This window comes from Hippocampus zosterae, chromosome 9 (genome assembly GCF_025434085.1).
Source record: "Hippocampus zosterae strain Florida chromosome 9, ASM2543408v3, whole genome shotgun sequence".
Classification (NCBI taxonomy): Eukaryota; Metazoa; Chordata; class Actinopteri; order Syngnathiformes; family Syngnathidae; genus Hippocampus; species Hippocampus zosterae.
The window spans coordinates 21,183,578-21,202,689 of NC_067459.1; the positions used below are offsets into that span (position 1 = coordinate 21,183,578).

General features: G+C 50.7%; 2 protein-coding genes across 8 annotated transcripts; both read right to left on the minus strand.

Annotated features, from left to right (window-relative positions):
* Window positions 1-551: 551 nt before the first annotated feature.
* Window positions 552-8,137, minus strand: smpd4 (sphingomyelin phosphodiesterase 4). Of its 6 annotated transcripts, none has more exons than XM_052077182.1 (20): window positions 7,994-8,137; window positions 7,442-7,528; window positions 7,284-7,370; window positions 6,830-6,966; window positions 6,669-6,744; window positions 6,450-6,558; window positions 6,317-6,369; window positions 6,096-6,247; window positions 5,873-6,005; window positions 5,714-5,785; window positions 4,525-4,722; window positions 3,790-3,941; window positions 3,619-3,709; window positions 3,447-3,553; window positions 3,199-3,362; window positions 2,384-2,589; window positions 2,077-2,307; window positions 1,688-1,819; window positions 1,061-1,189; window positions 552-978 (listed from the first exon to the last, which is right to left on the minus strand). In XM_052077182.1, the coding sequence occupies exons 2-20, from the start codon at window positions 7,478-7,480 to the stop codon at window positions 658-660; spliced, it is 2,589 nt and encodes an 862-aa protein (XP_051933142.1). In that variant the 5' UTR covers window positions 7,481-7,528; window positions 7,994-8,137; the 3' UTR covers window positions 552-657. The 6 variants fall into 6 exon arrangements, with proteins under 6 accessions (XP_051933142.1, XP_051933141.1, XP_051933137.1 ...); XM_052077181.1 differs by having other exon boundaries at window positions 7,442-7,551; window positions 7,994-8,125; XM_052077177.1 differs by having other exon boundaries at window positions 7,442-7,547; window positions 7,994-8,118.
* Window positions 8,138-8,797: 660 nt separating this feature from the next.
* On the minus strand, window positions 8,798-19,029 carry si:dkey-49n23.1 (semaphorin-3D). 2 transcript variants are annotated; one of them, XM_052076040.1, is made up of 18 exons: window positions 18,714-19,029; window positions 17,052-17,199; window positions 16,804-16,958; window positions 15,323-15,385; window positions 15,144-15,257; window positions 14,780-14,870; window positions 14,031-14,156; window positions 13,811-13,953; window positions 13,595-13,709; window positions 13,143-13,212; window positions 12,914-13,058; window positions 12,573-12,795; window positions 11,699-11,772; window positions 11,109-11,150; window positions 10,592-10,746; window positions 10,139-10,203; window positions 9,884-10,005; window positions 8,798-9,624 (listed from the first exon to the last, which is right to left on the minus strand). In XM_052076040.1, exons 2-18 carry the CDS (start codon window positions 17,170-17,172, stop codon window positions 9,244-9,246), a joined length of 2,205 nt encoding a protein of 734 aa, XP_051932000.1. In that variant the 5' UTR covers window positions 17,173-17,199; window positions 18,714-19,029; the 3' UTR covers window positions 8,798-9,243. The 2 variants fall into 2 exon arrangements, with proteins under 2 accessions (XP_051932000.1, XP_051931999.1); XM_052076039.1 differs by having other exon boundaries at window positions 17,052-17,212; window positions 18,714-19,027.
* Window positions 19,030-19,112: the final 83 nt, after the last annotated feature.

Genomic DNA, 19,112 nt, shown 5'->3' on the forward strand with positions numbered 1-19,112 from the left:
TTATCCTCACAAGGGTCGTGGGCGTACTGGAGCCCTGTTCGATCCGACTACGGGCAGTAGGCAAGGTACACCCTGAACTGGTTGCCAGCCAATCGGAGGGCACACCTAAGCAAACAAGCATTCACACGCACACAATCACACTTATAAGGACAATATAAAGTGTTCAATTAACGGTTTCGGAATGTGGGAGGAAAAGACCGCACCCGGAGAACACGCAAACTCCGCACCTCTGCATTTTGAGTCGGACGTGGTAACCAGTGTACACCGTGCCACCATGCCACTATTCAATCCTGGCACAATGGGTCAGTCAGGACAAGACTGTGACTTGCTTTCTTGGGGCTCGTTTCAGAGCGAACACGTCTTCCATCCCAAGGTTTACGATCAATTTCTTGTAAAAGTTAATACGTTAAAGATCAAACACAATTTGGGGAAACAAAATCCCCGCGTGAGATGCTGCCCCTGCCGCCCAACCCTCAGATGAGCGCAAAAAAAGACGGATGGATGCTTCTCAACCTTTTCCTGTTTTTCAAAACTTTTTAACAAGACCACGATTGAAAGCCAAACACTTTATTGAGTGTTTTGCGATGAAAATTGTTGACCTTTGACACGAGCTGCCGCTGGACTCCCGCGCCTGTACAAAGTTCCGCGCCATTCACGCTAGTGCGTCTTCCATTTATCCGCATACAGCATCGCGGCCACTCCGTGGAGGAATACGGCAGCGAGGATGAGTAAGGTGCTGGACACCGGGCCGAAGGACAAGACGGCGCCCGCAGCGTAGCTTAGGACAAGAAGCAGGATTGTCCTGTAGCTGGCCAGCGGTCGCAAGCTGACACGAGGTTGCCGCTTCCGGTCCAAGAACTGAGGGGACGCAGGACTCCTCGCCAGGACCGCGTCGGGATCGGGATCCGTCAGGTAGTGACGAGCCAGTCGACCGGCGAAATCCGTCCGCGAGCACATCTCGGTCAAGTGGCTTTCAAACTGAGGACGCAGACCACACCCGCCCGGTTAGACGTGCAATCGCCCGTCGGCCCAGACTCGGGACTTTTGTGTGACGTTTTACTTGGTCGTTGAGCAGCGACGACATCCGGTACAAGAACCTGACCAGCAGTGCGTTCTCGTAGCTCCTGATTGGCTGCAGCTCCGGGTCACCTTGGTACTGAATGTCGAACCTCCGGAGCCCGTTGATAATCTGCAGAGGAGCGCGATGGTTTATGACGGCCAGCGCAAAGATGTTGTCAATCACTTGTTGTGCGCAAGTGAGCACACCCCCAGCCTCACGAGGACTTTTTTCCTCGGGCGGATTACACGGCTCCGTTTAGAAACGACAATTCCAGAAGGAATTGGATGGCTCTCGAGCTGAAACGTACAGTATGCTACTCGGCCTGAATTTGGGACTTTCCTCGACAGTTCAGGTTGGATGCGGTAGTCTAGTGGCATCTCTTATCGTTGACTTGTACGCGTCGCCTGTTGCCATTCGGCTTTCCCCGACTCGACCGAAAGTACTTCAAGTTGCGGTCAAGACTCATGAAAAGCATTCAAAGTGTAGCGGTCTTGAGCCTAGAGAGTCCTAAAAGGCGCCACTTAAGTCTCACTGGAGTAACGGGATACGACTGGAGTCATCCACCATGCGTGCGGATTGCAAAAAAAGAAAAGAAAAGAGAAACGAGTGAAAGGCTCAAGTTTGCACCTGCATCCTTCCCAAGTCGGTGAGGACCAGGCCGCGCTCTCCCACCACGCAGTCGGGCAGCTGCCTCGACTCGCCGTCATCCTGAGAGGACGTCACGTTGGCCATGAGCTGACTCAACTGACCCTGGTTGAGCTGTGAGACAAGAAAAGCGGATTGAAGGAGCACGCTTGAGCGCTGAAGATGGAGAGGCAAAGCGGGCTTTCGGGGGGGGGGGGGGGGGGGGGGGCGCCGAGGCCTTTTTTTACACGCGCCACAGCCGTTCAATCGCAGTCTGTTTTGGTGCTGCTGCTAAGGACAAAGACAGCCTGTAGCGGACAGGACTGACGCGAGTCTTCTGTACGCCGCTCCCCGACCTTGAGGAAGGCAAGACAATCAACCTTTGGACAGACCTTGAAGATGGTGCACAAGTTCTCCAGCGCTCTGTCCAGGAACTCGTGAGTCTTCCTCAGATACTCGGTGCTGTCGTCCGACTCGAGGCCGCAAAGCCCGTTGTTGGAGTCCGAGGAAGGCGCGGTCAACCAAGACAGGAAAGACTTGCTGGCCGCCGCTTGGCTGGAGCGGTCCGAAATCCGTTTGGCCGTCTGTCTGGCTTGTGCGACCACCTGGATCAATTTCACCACCTGACAAAACACTCGGGTGACCCCCGGAGCCAAAGGCGCAGTACCAACGGAGCAAAAGACTACGACGGTGCCTCACCACAGTCCGCAGCTCCGAGCCAAACATCTGCTTGTACTGGCAGTCCTGGCCTTCCAAGGCGTACACGTGACTCTTGACCCGGAACACGGCATCTGTGGCGCTGCGTTGCCGTGACGACAAGAAGCTGCCGCTCTGACCGGGCGTCAGGTAGCCCCGCTGCTGCCGGTGATGGGGGACCAGCTCCGGCTCCAGGAACAGCTGTTCGGCTGAAAAAGTTCGCCTGTGTCAAAGCAGCTCATACGGTGAGCCCCGCCCACCCCGGATATTGGTTTTGTATCATTTTAGACCAGGGGTGGGCAAACTTTTTGGCTCGGGGGGGCCGCATTGACTTTTAAAATTTGACAGAAGGGCCAGGTCAGCACGAGCTATGGTACATTAAAAAAAAAAAAAAAACATTTGTTGACAGTCCATATCAAACATCAACAGAAAAAAGAATGAAAGTACTGTATTAATAGACTTTTTTTAAAATGACAACAGTGTTGTTGATGACCTATTTTAGCCTGTGCATTGCCCCCCCCCCCCCCGTGTTCTGCAACTTCAAGTCAATGCGCCACCTGGCGGTGAAATGCCTGTCATTACAAGTCCAATTGAAATGAATGCAATCATTCACATTGAACCTTAATGGTGGACCAACCTTTGGCGGACCGGATTAAAAAGACCAAGGGTCCGGATTCGGCCCGCGGGCCCTAGTTTGCCCATCACTGTTTTAGACAGATTCATCGACTATATCTCACCCACGGATAATCGTATCGGAATGAGCAGCATCAAACCCGGATTGGAAGGCGGCTAGTTTAAATGTGTGTCGCTCATCTTACCCTTGTGGATCATGTCTGCGAGGTCGGCCTGAGAGAAGACTTTGGCCACCCGGAAGAGCATCAGCGCGTTCTTGGCGTTGACCAGATCCATGCGCACGGCTCTGTTGAGGAACACTTGGAAGAGCTTGGTGTAAACCAGCAGATTCTCCTGAACAAACGACTCCCTGCCGGTTGGCAACAAGGAAGCCGCCGGTTAGCGCTGGTCAGCCGAGAGAAACGCAGATGCGCAAGCAACGCCGGCCGGTCACCATCTCTCGGGGTCGCTCCTGCCGCCGCCGCCGTCTGCCTGCGCGTGGGCCGTCTTGTCGTCGGCGTACCGCCACGGCTGGATGAAGCTCAGCCACGTCTCCAGCACCTACCGCCACCACCACAATGAGGTGGCGGGAAGCTCACAGCATCGACTTTGGAGACGGTACGTACCGCTCGGAAGGAGGCGTCCAGAGGCCAGTGGCCGAAACAGTGCTGCAGGAACAAGAACAGCTTCTGCTGCACGAAGCGCTGCTGCACAACTCTGCGGAGACACGACACACTCTGCAACGTGAGGCGGGCCATCCGACGCAAACATGCATCGGTGTGTGCAAGCAAGCTGACCTCTTAAACTCCTCCAGGGGGCTGGCGTGGGTGTGCGAGTGGGCGGGGGAAACCGACGCCTGCTCCGGCTTCAGGCTGTTGGAGAAGGCGTGCAGATGTTTGACCAGCAGCCGCACGGCCAACACGTGCTCCTCGCTGGGGCTGAACGGTTCCTGCAACGGCGGCAAAGTCAAGCGGCGCTCGGTGACACCCGCCGACCCTTTGCAAGCGGCCAATCGCGATGCCTTTCGGCCCCACCGCAGCCAATCAAGCAGCAAAGGCCGCGTGGTGCCCTGGAGAACTGAGGTCCGGCGCAATCCAACTTTGGGGAGGAACAGCCGGCCCGGGCTGGCACCAATTTTCCATTCTGACCCCCAAAACACTCCAAAAATTTGAGTCTGGCATGACTTTGTGTGGAATTCAAATACAAGGCAACAAAAGACATGGGGAAGGGGGGGGGCGGACCTTCCTTCAAGGCAGGACCTCAGAGCCCCATGACAGGCCGCGGCGTCTCTTAAGCTCAAACGCCAAACCCAACTCACTCCAAGTGGACGATGCGTTTCGCACATTTTGTTAGCATTTGTTTCACACACACACACACACACACACACGCAACAGCAGTCAAATCAACGCGCAAGCAAATCAAAGCACACAAGCCAGGAACGAGGTGTCCCTGCAAGAGTACTTGGTGGCAGGAGCTGGAGGTCCCATGGGAAAGAAACAAGGCCATGAGTCGGTGGGGTGTCCAAGAAGTACCTTGAGCAGGACCTTCGGGTCTCCACCAAGTACCCCTGAGCCGGACCAAAGGTAACGGCGTGGCAGGCGGGGGGGGGGGGGGGGGGGGGAGCAAGAAGGTTTATGTACTTGGTAGGTGTGGAGGGTCCCTGAGCCTGGTGGGATGTGTGGTTGGCACGGCATGCTGGACATACTGAGGCGGTACTGGAGCAGCGCCAGCTGTTGACCCGTAAACCACCCCGGGGGGGTGGGGGGGGGGTAGACGGTGGAGGTGGAGTAGAGGGGGAGGTTTAAGGAGGACAGCAGCACAAAGAGCGATCAGAGGAGAAAAGGAAGAGGAAGTGGATCATCAGTCAAGAGGTCGGGGGGGGGGGGGGTGAAATTCAGAGAAGAACAAGAAGAAGCCAACAGATGAAAAAATACAAACAGGAGGAAGAACAGAGGAGATCATCAAATATCGACTCAAACACATTCTTCTTGTTTTTCACCCAAAACACAAAAGGCATGACAACGTCAATGATGCCCTCATCTCTTGTGTTTCAACTCTCAGCAGACGCTCCGAGAACACTTAGCGGAGCGCTAAAAATGACGCAAGGCGGGAGAACGATGACGTACATTTGTTGTCACAAAGGAAAGACGACATGCTCGCGGCTCGCAGAGTTTCGATCGCGCCGGCCTTCCACAAAGTCTCACTGTGACTTTCAATCGACCTCCGCGAGGCTACCCACAAAAGTCCTCAAGAAATCTTCTGGATTATTGTATCGATCTTATTGCATTGTTTCCATATCACCAGTCATGACTTTTTCATGAGGTCCAGATGTTCTTTTTTTTGGGGGGGTTCGTAGATAACGGTTTGTTGTGGGAAGACGCCGCAGTGTGACTTCAGGCTGACCTTTGAACTACACGGCGCAGTGTGAGGATCGACATGCGGGAAGCAAAGCAGCTCGACGGGAACATCGGGGCACGGGAGGGTCGAGGATACAGATGTGCCCGTGCTCCCGGCGACTCATCGGCAGCGCACACGCGCACACACACACACACACACACACACACACACACCAAGTGATGAGTCAATTTTGGTGTGCCTAAAGCTGCTTCAAAAGTGGTTACGACAAGTGAGGGCGGGTGAGGACGAGCGAGGGCGGGCAAAGCGGATGAGCAATCCACCAAACGACCGAAGGGCTCGGAGTTGCGTATTCGCTGCTCTTACCTTCACCTGAGGAGACTGCAGTTTCTGGTACATCTCTAAAGAGTAGTGATGCAGCCACACCTCCACAAACATCTGTCGCGCACACACACACACACACACACAAGATACTTGAAAAGAATCCCTTTTATTCAGTCGTTGCTTTCAACGAAGGCAAGGCACCTGCAGCAGCGTTTCGGACCTCCAGATTTCCTGGGCGGCGGGGTCGGCGTTGACGGACGGCTGATGAAAGATGTGATGCTTCAGCAGGCTGGGACTGTGGAGGCCGTAACCCGCCAAGGAGATGTTGGACGACCTGCGCGAGCATTCGGTAGATGAGTTTCCGTGACCATGTTGACATGTGATGAGCGGAATGCAGGCGATCTGCCCGTCGGCGCGCGGATACCTTGGAGTAGGTGCGCTGACGGAGCCCCTGTTGTCAGAAAACGGGGACGGGGGCACGCTTCCTTCGGTAGGCAGGAAGTACTTGAGGTACATGTCCACCAGCACGAAGTAGGCGCTGTCAGTGGTGCCGCCGTGCTGGCCCACAGGCAAGCTCTGGAAAAATCATCCAATCACATCACTAACTGTGAATGTGCGTGCGTGCACGATGAACGCTTCCCTCACCTTTGGCGTAATGAGACAGAAGGCAAAGTAGAACATAAAGAACTCAAAAGGATCTGCGCCACGTTGAGGAAAAAGTTCAGCCGGCGTGCGAGAGTCGAGCCCAGTGACAAATGTGCCACGGCGGGAAGGATACTCAGCGCCATGTTGAGAGTCAGCATGCCAGACATGGGAAAGTGAGGCCGGTTGTGAAAAAGCGGACAGTCGGGAAGGACGCCTTCCTGGATGGACGTCTTCACCGGCGCCTGCGCGTGAAAACGTACACCTGAGCACGCCAAATCCATCCAGAGATCCATTGCAAACAAACTCGAATAATCGCCCAAGACTCCAACGACAAGGCGGGGGATGGTCTTACCGGCAGATAATTGACAGGCACTTCATATTTGTACTCTTCTGCTTGAAGTTTGTAAACCAGTTTCATCATGGACCCACTGAAGAAGACAAGTAGAGAACTCTTCCTTTTGCTTATGCGGAAACGCATACCTCACTGGCGTGTGCGGATGCAATGAGAGTCACCTGGGCTTCAGGAAGTCCACGACCAGTGCAAAGTCGCTGCATCGCGAATGGAGAAGGCGAAGGTTCCATCCTCCCAGGACGCCATCCAGGCTTCCGAAGACGCTCTCCACTAACCACGAGAAGATGACGTGCAGCTCCTGAAGGCGGCCGGCAAAATAATGATTGCTCAATTGATTCTTTTGGAATGACACATTTTTGCCCAATTCACTTGTGGCCAAAAGCAATTTGGCATTTGGACTCCTTTTTGATGATGGTAAAAGTAGTTTGCAATTGTTTTGGCAGCAGATTTGCAAATGTAGTTTTGACAAAAAATATTCAACTATTTTAGTAAGTTTGCAAAAACCCTTATGTGTGTACCCATGCGAACAGGTGATTTTGGGAATACCAAACAACAGGCTTGACAAATGCCCCATAAGCTGTGAAGATTACACGTCAGGTGGTTTTGCGCTTGTACCTTTGCGTGATAGTCATCGATGATCTTGGTGAGATCCTGGCATCGCTGAGCCAAAGTTTTGTTGGGTGAGTCCACTTTAAGGTTTGCCTGAAAGCACCACACATCTTTACTTCTTCCAAGCAATCGATCAGACAATCTGTCAATCAATCGGTCCTCACCAGGAGAAAGCCAGGATGTTGTAAGCTTGGAGCTGCCATCAAACAGCAGCTGGCAGCGCAATTCGTCGCCCAAAGTCTCCTTCGCTCCTGAGCCAATCGCAAAGCACTGACTGGTCGCCGTAGACTGTCAGTTTTTCAGTGAGGCAATGAGTGGTCGCCCGAGTTTTGAATGAAGCATGAAGAATAACATGTTTTGGAACGTGGGTCGCAAAGTCCACCAAAAAAAAAGAAAAAAACTGGCGCCCAGATTCGAACTCCCAAATGCAGAGCTATGAGGCACATGTGCTAACCACTCGCGCTCTGCGCTGAAGCCTTCATGATAATTTCAGCACAATTAACCAAAACATTTTTGACAGATTCAATTATCACTCAGTGTGAGTGTGTCAGAACTGCTGGCGGCCGTAAAGAAGTCACTTTCTTTTTACTTGATTTAAGTCAGCAAAGTAGCTATCAGTAATTAGCATCAGACACTGGGTTAGCAAGCTTAGAAAACAAAACGAGGTTATAATTATTGCGATTATCAAACGGTTGAACGTTGTCCCGGTGACTGACCTTCCGTGCGCCTTCACAGATAGGAAAAAAAACGTTGGATAAACTTTTTTTAGTCGTGTTTTCACGTCAAGCGACAGTTTCCGCCCGCCGCAGCCTCCTCCTTCTTCTTCTTCGTCGTCTTCTTCACTTGAGGTTGCAAATGAGTTTGAAATGTAGTAACGCCCCCTGTCAAACGGAGGATGCACAGCGCGCTGTAGCATCCCAGCAGAGCTACGTACGTGCCTACGTGGTGGCCATATTGGCAGGGGCGACGTTCTCAAAGGTCATGCAAGGATATTGATATTAAGCAAACCATAACTTCCTGCAAACATGATCTAATTTTGGAAACTAACCAGAGGGGAGCACGCTTGGCTTATCCAAACTCACCAATCTCACAGAAGAGCGTCAGAGTGAATTTTCGAATGCACCGTGTGGGAGGGTCTATGCACACCATCTTTTTGACTGGTGCTTGTCTTGGGCACCTTGGACAATCCAGTGATGCCCGTGCATTAGTCTTTCTAATAATGGTGAGTTCGGAGAGGCAAAGTTATCACACGTCTCACGCTCCATTTTTCTTCCAAGAATCCAAATAATAGAATTGGTGCAAATTTTCTCAATGACATAAGAAGCATAAGAAGAGGAGCATGCTTGTTTAAACGGAATGTTGGCAGCTGGGGATACTATTGGATTCCTGGAACGTGGAAGTGTAAGAACCTATGCTTGTCAATTGTGTCCATAGAGGATGTAAAGGTGCATTCATTATTGGAATCGTAATAATAGTTATCCTGCTGTTTGGAGCTGTCGGTTTGCAGATTTATCACAAAATTCAGAAGACAGAGTCATTTTTTATTGAAAATGGCCACGCTCCTTATTTTCCTGTACCAGCGAGGCCATCTCCTACACATACACGTAATGATTAATTATACATTACATTACAAAACCTTATCAACAGCGCCTTTTGGTTGCCCCACCAACTCCTATTCTTCTTCCAGTGACAGTCCAAATGCTCAATGTACTATAATCAGTCAGCCCACTGCATTGTGTCTCCCTCTGTGGGTTATTGTCTTTTTCCTGTTGTACTTTTAAGTGAATTTTGTTGCTGTGTATTTGTGCATGTGCAATAACAATTAAGACATTCCGTTCAATTCTGAGGAAATCACCACGTTCCATCAATGGTGTGGTATTTTTGGGCAAGGCCTGCCGGCTACTCAGGTGGTCTTTGGAGGCTGCCCGGTCCCAGTGGGCATCAGGTTAGTGATCCCTGCTATGGATCATACTCGAATGGTTGCGTGAGGCAATTGGTTCCTCCTGACACGAGCTTTGCTGCTTCCGTGTTTTAGCTTGAAGGTGAAAACTTTGTGCTGCCGCCGTTTGTCTCGGAACCACTGCTGCTCGCAGTAGCGCTCGACCACCTTCCGCTCTTTGGTGCTGGCTGGCCACGTCATTGCGAGGCCCTGGGTGGAAGCGGGAGGGCCCTGGGTGGGGTGGAGAACACTCGCGGGGATGACATGGAGGCGGAAGCGACTGACTATGCGGACATATTTGCCTTCGCCGCTGCTACAAGTGTAGATGCCGTCGTCGGCCAGTTGGAGGCGCTGGAGCAGCAAACCTCCGTTGGTGCGCACAAACCGCTCGTCCTTGCTAACTGGAAGCTGAGGAAAAAAAGGAGACCCTACTTAAAGTCTATCGGTGTTGGTAGGAAGGAAAAATGTGAGTGGAAAAACTATCACTGCAAAGTTTCTAGGCCAAGACTTTTTATTTCGTCATGGAATTATTTAATTGTTTGATTTTTTTCGCCGCTAATTTTATTGTTCTAGGCAGAGCACAGACACGAGAGAGAGAAAAAAAAATGCAATGATGCAAATTCATAAATGTGCGCGCTTCCCTGTGTGCACATTTGGTTGAACTCACATGATGGCGCTCATTCCTCCGTTGCAGCGTCCACGACAGCGCCGCCTGTGGCGAGCGATGGAAGCACTCCAGGAAGGACGCGTTTCCTTCCATGCCGTACATCACCTTCTCGTCACCCAAAACTCAAGCACAAACACGTCAGCCGGATTCAAGACCGCGTCATAGTGCAGCTTCGTGTGGAAAATAAATCGTCTGAATGATAATACATAACTTTAAATTAATGGAGTAAATTTGATGAAAATGTTTGTAACTTACAATCATCTGTGATTGGACAGCGACTCCAGGACTCGCCATATGCTGGGTCATGCCCCCGTAAACTCCTGACACGCACGCACGCACACGCGCACACACACACACACACACACACACACACACACACGCGCGCGCACACACACACACACAGGAAAGACTGGAATTTTAGGATAAAGAGTCCATAGAGGCTTTAGAAAGTTGCTATATTCAGCAAAGCCACCAAATTACTATTTTGTCATCACTAACTGTACTTCTAGAATCAAACTCCTTTCCACCAGTAGCCTAGTTGTTACTGAAAGTGAGGGAGGACACACTTTCAGTAAACAAGCAAAAAATGGCCTTGCCAGATCCACTGAAAGTATAAAAGCAATGTGTCGCCCAGTCCTCGTTCACGCCGAATTTGACAACAGAAACGGGCACGGAGAAGGGCGTTCCCTAGGCCGGTTCGCCACGTACTTGCGGCCGGAGACAAAGTGTGGCGAGCACGCCTGCCCGTCCCAGGCGCAGTATGGATCCCCAGACAAACGGCACTCGCTGCAGTCGGCGTACAAGTGACACCTGTGGAAGGAGAGCTGGGCCACGCCTCCTTCGCTGGACACGTACAGCTGTTGCTGGGGCGGCAAATAAAAACACCTTCATAATTGATTTTAATGTGCCTACGCCTTCCGCAAATAAGACATGAGCAATTCAGTCTTCGTTGCTGTATAACAAAAAGTGCCGCAAAAAAAAAGAGGTGTGTTTGTACAGTTGTCTATTTTAACAAGAAAATCATTCATTAAATTCAAAACGCGTTTCAAAGTGTTTTGGTGGTACACAATGTGGAAACATTCTCAGTGCAAGAGTTCACATTCAAGGAGCAAGTGATGCCAAAAATTAATCTTGACAAAGTCTACTTGGAATGGAGGACTGCTGTTGTGGATTGCAATCAATCAGCATCAATGAAAGGTTGGGAAATGCCGAGAAGCGGACTTACTTTCTTGCTGGAGATTTTCATTTGGCGGATGGCAACTCCACTCTGGAAAGCAAACATGTTCAAATTCACTATACAAATGAGAACGAATCAAATGTCAAAACAGCGATTGGCAGCAAATCAAGACGCGAACGTAGAATACATCCATTTACGAACGACGCACACATATACACAAGTGCCTGGATTTCCAAGTTGGCTTGTTCTGTGACCAATCGTAATCCTAAAAAATGCTTCAGAAACACGCTCACATGATTGAATACAAAAACATCCCTTTTACTTTGGAAAAACAGCGACAGTAACAACACAATTTCATCAAATTGCAAAGAAACAGTTAATTGGTGACAATTCATTTTTGGTGCTGTGCCTGCCTCCACCACCAGAGGGCAGTACTACAGTCTAGCTAGCACAAGATTCTATATCAATGATTTTGCCAGCCAACTGACTAGCAGTTGTGGTCTCCTAAGAGACGCGCAGCGCACCGCTTGGCTCGCTGTTCACTGGCGATTTTCCCGTGCCAAAATCTCAAGTTATCACTTCCTGACACGGGTCGTGCAAAAACAGCATAGAACAAAAATGGACATTTGCAAAGTCACCTGGAAGACACTGAGTTCTTCCAGAAGAATCTCTTCCGTCGCCGAGGCCACGACCTTCAGCACCTTGCCGTCATCTGCAGGACACGCAAACAAAATAAATGAGAGCTACATTAACTTCTGCTGACAGACACCACAAACCGGTCGCACAGGCGTCAGCCGTCATCAGCCGCTACTTCGAGCTGGCCTGCAAAAGTCAACTGAAACCAAAACCAACCGCGGCGGAAAGTCCGCTGAAACTTGCGGAGGTGACTTGGTGCACAGTTCCGTGCTAGCCTTAGCGCCACAACATTTTGTCTATTGTTTCGCTATTGTTGTGTTAGGAACGAGCTCACCTATGGTCACGAGCTATGGGTCGTGACCGAAAGAACAAGATCCCGGATACAAGCGGCCGAAATGAGTTTTCTCCGGAGGGTGTCCGGGCTCTCCCTTAGAGATAAGGTGAGAAGCTCGGTCATCCGGGAGGGGCTCAGAGTCGAGCCGCTTCTCCTCCACATCGAGAGGAGCCAGATGAAGTGGCTTGGGCATCTGATTCAGATGCCCCCTGAGCGCCTCCCCGGTGAGGTGTTCCGGGCATGTCCCACCGGGAGGAGACCCCGAGGAAGACCCAGGACACGCTGGAGAGACTATGTCACCCAGCTTGCCTGGGAACGACTCGGGATCCCCCGGGGAGAGCTGGAAGAAGTAGCTAGGGAGAGGGAAGTCTGGGCTTCCCTGCTAAAGCTGTTGCCCCCGTGACCCGGCCCCGGATAAGCGGTAGATGATGGATGGATGGAACGAGCTTCAGATTTGCTGCCGTTTGAGTGAAATAAAAATCAACGCCGGCACGTGTGAGTCCCTGGCACGCGGGCAAGAAGAATGGAAGTGAGATACGGACCTGTTCCTAGGAACAACACGTCAGTGCTTCGCCCCTCTATGTCCAGTCTGTCCACAAGCAGACTGGTCAGCAGGTACGACACGTTGACGCGCGTGAACACCGGTCGCCCGCCCACGGGCAGGACGGCTTCCCACATGAGTTGGTGTCGCCGCATGAAGTTCACCACTTCATCCGGGAAGTCCTCAGTGGACTCGTGCAGAGCGTCGTACGTCTCGCTGGGACACTGCAGGACCAGTCAGAAACCGCTCGGACACATCAGAAGAGCATTGGGCATGCGCTCTAATATTGACCTTTGACCTTATATTTCCGCCTCCAAAAAGAATATGTTGAGAGGAACTCACAGCCCCAGGTCTGGGGTAGGGTATGCGGCCTTTGAACTCCACCCAGCGATGGTCGGGGCTGTCCTGGTGTGCGAACGGACCGTTGAAGGAGGCGCGAATGCTCGCCATGGAGAAGGCGCACACGGCTGAGCCAGCCAACAGAGAGCTGAGGGTGAAAGAAAAACGCCAGTGTATGCCGGCGTAGTTCTTTTTTTCTGGCGTGAAAAATGAAAATTGGCGCCACGCTGACCTGGAGGTCCGGAAAAGGCCGTAGATGACGGGGTTCTGAGGGTCCTTTGTCTCCATAACAAAGACGTCCTCTGAAGAAAGAAAAGCAGAAAGTCTTCATGTTGGCAACAAAAAGGCCCGCCGTCCAACAACAAGCCAATCGCTACCCGACAGGAACTCCCAACAGGTCTGCCTTACATTTCCCCGGTTCTGGGTTGGAATCTGGGCACGGTACCTACGACGGCGAGCACGGTAGATACGGACAAAAACAGCAGATACAGGCGGAGATGGCGGACACGGACGGCCAATACGGACAATGATGACAGAGAGGGACGAAGAAGTCTGACAATCAAAGATGGCCGACACGGGGTTCAAATGGACTAAGCGCTTGGGCACGGGTGAAAACAACAAACACAGACAAAGACGTGAGAATTGTCGAAAGCCAGTAAGGACGACGGACGTGACCGGACTAACCGAGTTCGTCGAAATGTGTGTGGACGCCGAAGGGCCCCGGGACGGAACACACCAGGCGGGCTTTGAGGAAGGTCGTCCAGCGGTTGATCAGACTCCGCCTCCCTCCAATGTCGTTCTTCGTCCAGCAGACAGTTAGTGGCAAAAGTGGTCAGGTCAGCAAGATCTTCTTTATACCATCGAAACCCGCGGAGAAAACCCTTTGCGGCGCGGTGGTACCTTACAAACTCGAGCCACTCGGCTGTAGATCTTCTTGTCCCACTGCTCCGCCTCCACCGCCGCTTCCCTGAAGAAGAAGTAGATCTTGTCGTCGGCGGCATTGTGAGTTTCGGCGATGGCGAAGGAAGCCACGAATCGGGGAACTGACGGCATCGGATAAACAAATCAAAGGACGTCCGCGAGGCCTCCGCGCGGCCGCAAAGTGCGTTGAAGCTGTTACCGTTCAGCCAGTTGTGATCGTACGCTTCCGTGCGCAGGTGGCGGCCGCCGGCGCCTATTGACGTTCGGAAGATGGCGGCATTGATTCCCATGAAGTCCACCGACGTGCCGGCGTAGACGTCACCGTCTAAAAGAAGGACGCGTTCAATCTTTGGCTTTCACGCCGCCAACGCATGAGTCGGGCTCCGTTTCAAGGCGAATGAATCACGAGGAGTCCCGTTTGGTGTCATTTTGTTTTCTCGTTTCCTCTCGGCGGAAAGGAACCCGAATCATCCAGGTGTCTCGAGACACTCGAGCAACAACTTCAGAACATTTTGCTAGTTTTGCTGCTAACATGAAAAACAAACGGGGCGGCCCGGTAGCCCAGTGGTTAGCACGTCGGCTTCACAGTGCAGAGGTACCGGGTTCGATTCCAGCTCCGGCCTCCCTGTGTGGAGTTTGCATGTTCTCCCCGGGCCTGCGTGGGTTTTCTCCGGGTGCTCCGGTTTCCTCCCACATTCCAAGAACATGCGTGGCAGGCTGATTGAACACTCTAAATTGTCCCTAGGTGTGAGTGTGAGTGCGAATGGTTGTTCGTTTCTGTGTGCCCTGCGATTGGCTGGCAACCGATTCAGGGTGTCCCCCGCCTACTGCCCGGAGACGGCTGGGATGGGCTCCAGCACCCCCCGCGACCCTAGTGAGGATCAAGCGGCTCGGAAGATGAATGAATGAATGAATGAAAAACAAACGTGTGCGCGTTTCGAGCGGTACCACTGAGGTGAGCGGCGAAAGGTTCTTTGGGACTGTATGGACATTTTCCCCGTCCGGCCGTCACAGTGTGTGGCAGCAGCGAAAACGCCTCCTACGGGACACACATTTGCATGAACGGGTCAAGACGATTTTGACGATACACCGGAACCAACAATTTAGTTGAGGAGCAACATTGTTGAAGAAATAGCATATGCTAGCTCAGGCGCTAATGTTTGGGTTCACAAACAGTGTTTAGCGCGTGACACGTACAGATGTCACTCGAGTTGGATGACTTCTTGGATTTGAATTCCACTCAAGCGGTCACTCCTTCCGTCGCCACCGGGTGGCGACAGAGGAGCGACGAAGAAGACAAGCGAGCGCTCACCTTGAGTCCGACTCGGAGGAGGCCGCACTGAGGCCTGAAGGCGCCCGTGCCGCAAACGTACACGTGCGTGTCGTTGACGGCTTGCAGCAGACGCACAAAGTTGGCGCAGTCATCCTGAGAAGAAAAAAAGAAGAGCTCAACGCTTTTTGACGATGTCCTTCTTGAAAATGTCCACTCACGTGCAAAGTCTTTCCGATGATGAGGCAGCGCTGCACGGCCTCGTCAGCGGCGGGCCAGGAAACCTGCGGACGCGGCCACGGCATCAAGATTACTTTTCTGGCCAAACTAAACCATGTTTACTTTCATTTCTCAAGAGTTAAGCACTTTTTTTGTTTTTCTCGGAATGAAATCACCAAAATCCAGAGGAAGATGAGGGGTATTATACGTGGGTTTCCAGAAAAGTTTCCAGACTTTTATTCCAATATCTGTCATGTCTGATGCTACAAATGTATATCAAATAATGGGCTGATATTGACATAATTTTCCCACTAAGCTAAGGGACGATTTGTGTTGCATTCATATTTTTGGCAATCTGGGCTTCGGGGTTGCTTGCTTGTTTATCCTGGAAGAGCCTGCTGTAGTGTGAGCAAAGTGCTCTGCAATATAATAATAATAATAATAATAATAATAATAATAATAATAATAATAAAACATTACATACATTTGAAAGCGCTTTTCATCACACTCAATGACGCTTAAAATACAGGATAAAAATGTACACTTAAAACAAGCATACATAATTTATATATTAATATTATACATTAATATAATGCGGCGGCCCGGTAGCCCAGTGGTTAGCACGTCGGCTTCACAGTGCAGAGGTACCAGGTTTGATTCCAGCTCCGGCCTCCCTGTGTGGAGTTTGCATGTTCTCCCCGGGCCTGCGTGGGTTTTCTCCGGGTGCTCCGGTTTCCTCCCACATTCCAAAAACGTGTGTGGCAGGCTGATTGAACACTCTAAACTGTCCCTCGGTCTGAGTGCGAATGGTTGTTCGTTTCTGTGTGCCCTGCGATTGGCTGGCATCCGATTCAGGGTGTCCCCCACCTACTGCCCGAAGACAGCAGGGATAGGCTCCAGCACCCCCCGCGACCCTAGTGAGGACCAAGCGGCTCGGAAGATGAATGAATGAATGAATGAATGAATGAATGAATAATACATTACATACATTTGAAAGCGCTTTTCATCACACTCAAAGACGCTTAAAATACAGGATAAAAATGTACACTTAAAACAAGCATACATAATTTATATATTAATATTATACATTAATATAATATATTAATATAATATAATATGATACAGCCAAAATGATACACAGTGATATCATTTTGGCTGCTCGCCAACATCATGACGGCTCACCACTGGATTTGTCTTCAAACGAAGGACCAGGAAAGCAGCATAAAGAAACAAATGTGCGTGTCTGAGCCAACAGGTGTTTTAGCTCACCACACTCCACACGCACATGACACCAATACTGGGGACTTTTCCAGTGTGGAGAGACCGGAGGTGTTACTTAAGGCTGACGGATTCATTCGACATGCAAACGTCCATTGGTTAGCGGCCTAGCTAGCGTGCGTGACATTGACGTCAGGCTGAGGACATTGAGGTGTCATTGATGTGGTGTCGAGGTGATTTGAAGGCCGCTTTGCAAATATCGTACCGTGTTCCAAGGAAGATCGACGCTGTCCGAGCTCAGCATGTGGATGTGGTCTTTTCCTCCAACCAATAAGCGGCCATGATCTTCGTCCAATAGGAGGACCTGGATTCCGCCGCTGGTCCCGCTCCCCCAGTAGACCGCCGAGGCGTTCTTCATTTCTGTCAATCAAAATCCAATGTGAATGGATTTCCAGTTCTTGGCCTCCTGTCCCGCAAAGCTTGAGAGCAGAAGCTGAATGTGCCATTTCCGACCTTGATGCGAGAGCTTCAGCCTGGCCTCCCATTGAAGGCGCGTGTTGGCGCCCATCGCTGTTATCATGGCCAGTGGGAAGAGCCACAGGATCTTGACGTGCAGAGACCACGGCGACGCCATTTGTATCCGAAGCGGATGCAAAGGCGGCTGACAAAGATCACTGGAAAATTGCTTACAATTACTGTTCAACTGATGACATCGGATTTGGATGTACAATTTTGGCGTATCGGTGAAAACAGGTGAATCCAAAATTCTCACTTTTCAGAAAAACGGATAAAAACCCAACGTCAAAGAGAGCGAGCCATTTTTAACACTTTCACGATCATTTCTTTGTATGAAAATAGCAGACCCACGTGTGGACAGATGTCTCAGTAGCACTGATTTTAAAAAAATGCCAAATTTGGATTTAGAGTATTATTTATGATGGCCTCACAATGCCGCGCATGAACGGGCATAAATATGCAGCGTCCGCAGATTGTGCCTTGACAGCACGGACTTCTATGTGAAAAGACTCATAATGCCGCTTAGTGGCCATAGCGAGACATGAAGCCATCGGCAGCCATCTTGTGTTGCCTCTCGCTAAGCACTTCCTCACTTAACAGCGGTGTAGTGGTGGCCTTGTTACGCCCTTCTTCTTTGGTGCACAATTACAGCCTCAGTTTTGGCACTAGTGTCTGCCACTCTGTGGTCAATATTGGTATTACATATGTCAACGCTTTAACAAACACATGCGTCCTCGAGTTGTCTCTCCTTGATTTTAAAAGATAAATGAGATTTATTGAGTCATTTATGTAGGTCTTGTAGCCACGCCTTCTAAATGTCTCAATAGCCAATTAGCTGCTTTCCTACACTCCACAATTTATTAATTTAACTCACATCAGATATTGTAAAGTAAGAATCCTAGGAATTTGTGATAATTTCATCATTAAAAAAATGTTTTTTGTGTCTAATATAATTAATTATTACGATCGTGAAGATAATTTAACGTGGGAATAGTGTTTTGTGGCAAATAAATCTCCCTAGAAAACAAAGTCATCTGTGCTGATGTGAATTACAGGCATGCACACGCACACGCTCACACAGAGTGTAAATGTTTACTTGATGTATGACAACAGAACAATAACATCCACATTTAGACTTGAATTGATGAACAGCAGCCTCAAAACACAATACTCAGGAAAGTTGCGCATGCACACACACACACACACACACACACACCACACCACACACTGGAGGAAACACACAAACGCACACAATGGAGGAAATGTAGTCATACACTCTCACCAAACAGTTTCCATGCATAAGAGGAAAGACACACAAATACACACACACACACACACACACAGGAAACCGGAAGACATCCACAATGGTGGGAGCCCAAAGTGATACAAACCCTGAAAGAAGTCAACACAAGCAACTAAATAAATAAACCATATTGTAAGGATGCAGGAACACACACATGCAGATGCACGCGCACGTTTGGACGCAAAGCGGTGAATGAGAATTCGCAGCACTCATGATGCTGCTACTGCCTCGCAAGCAAGAAGAAGCAGGTGGAGATTTTTCACATGTGCTCCTCCGGTCAACACGACAACTTTGCCACATTTTCTTTCCAGCACTTCATTATTAGCGTCATCACGTTTCATTCAATGACAGCTCACCGGTTGTGTTGACGTCCTGACGTCAGGGCAACGGTGATGACGTCATATAGAGGAGAAGGCCGTCGTCCCCGTACGAGGTGTGGCGAGACCGTCCCGCTGGTGTTCGGGTAGTAGACGTCGAAGAAGCAGGAGTGAAGCGTGTGACGTGTAGCAGGGTGGGCCTGGTGGGCTTCTCTCGTGCAGTTCTGGACTGTAGCTGGACTCAGCAGTTGGTCACCCGCCCTCGGGCGCACGGGGACATTTACCACGCTTGCGTTCAGGTGGGCGTGCTCTTCTCTTCTCCTGTGGTGGGAGGTGTTTACTTACTCATTGCTCGGCCATGGGAGTCAGAGCGCAGAGAAAAGTTCCTCGTCGGGAAGGAGCTCGGGAGTCAAAATGACTTCAGTGAATCCCTTCCTG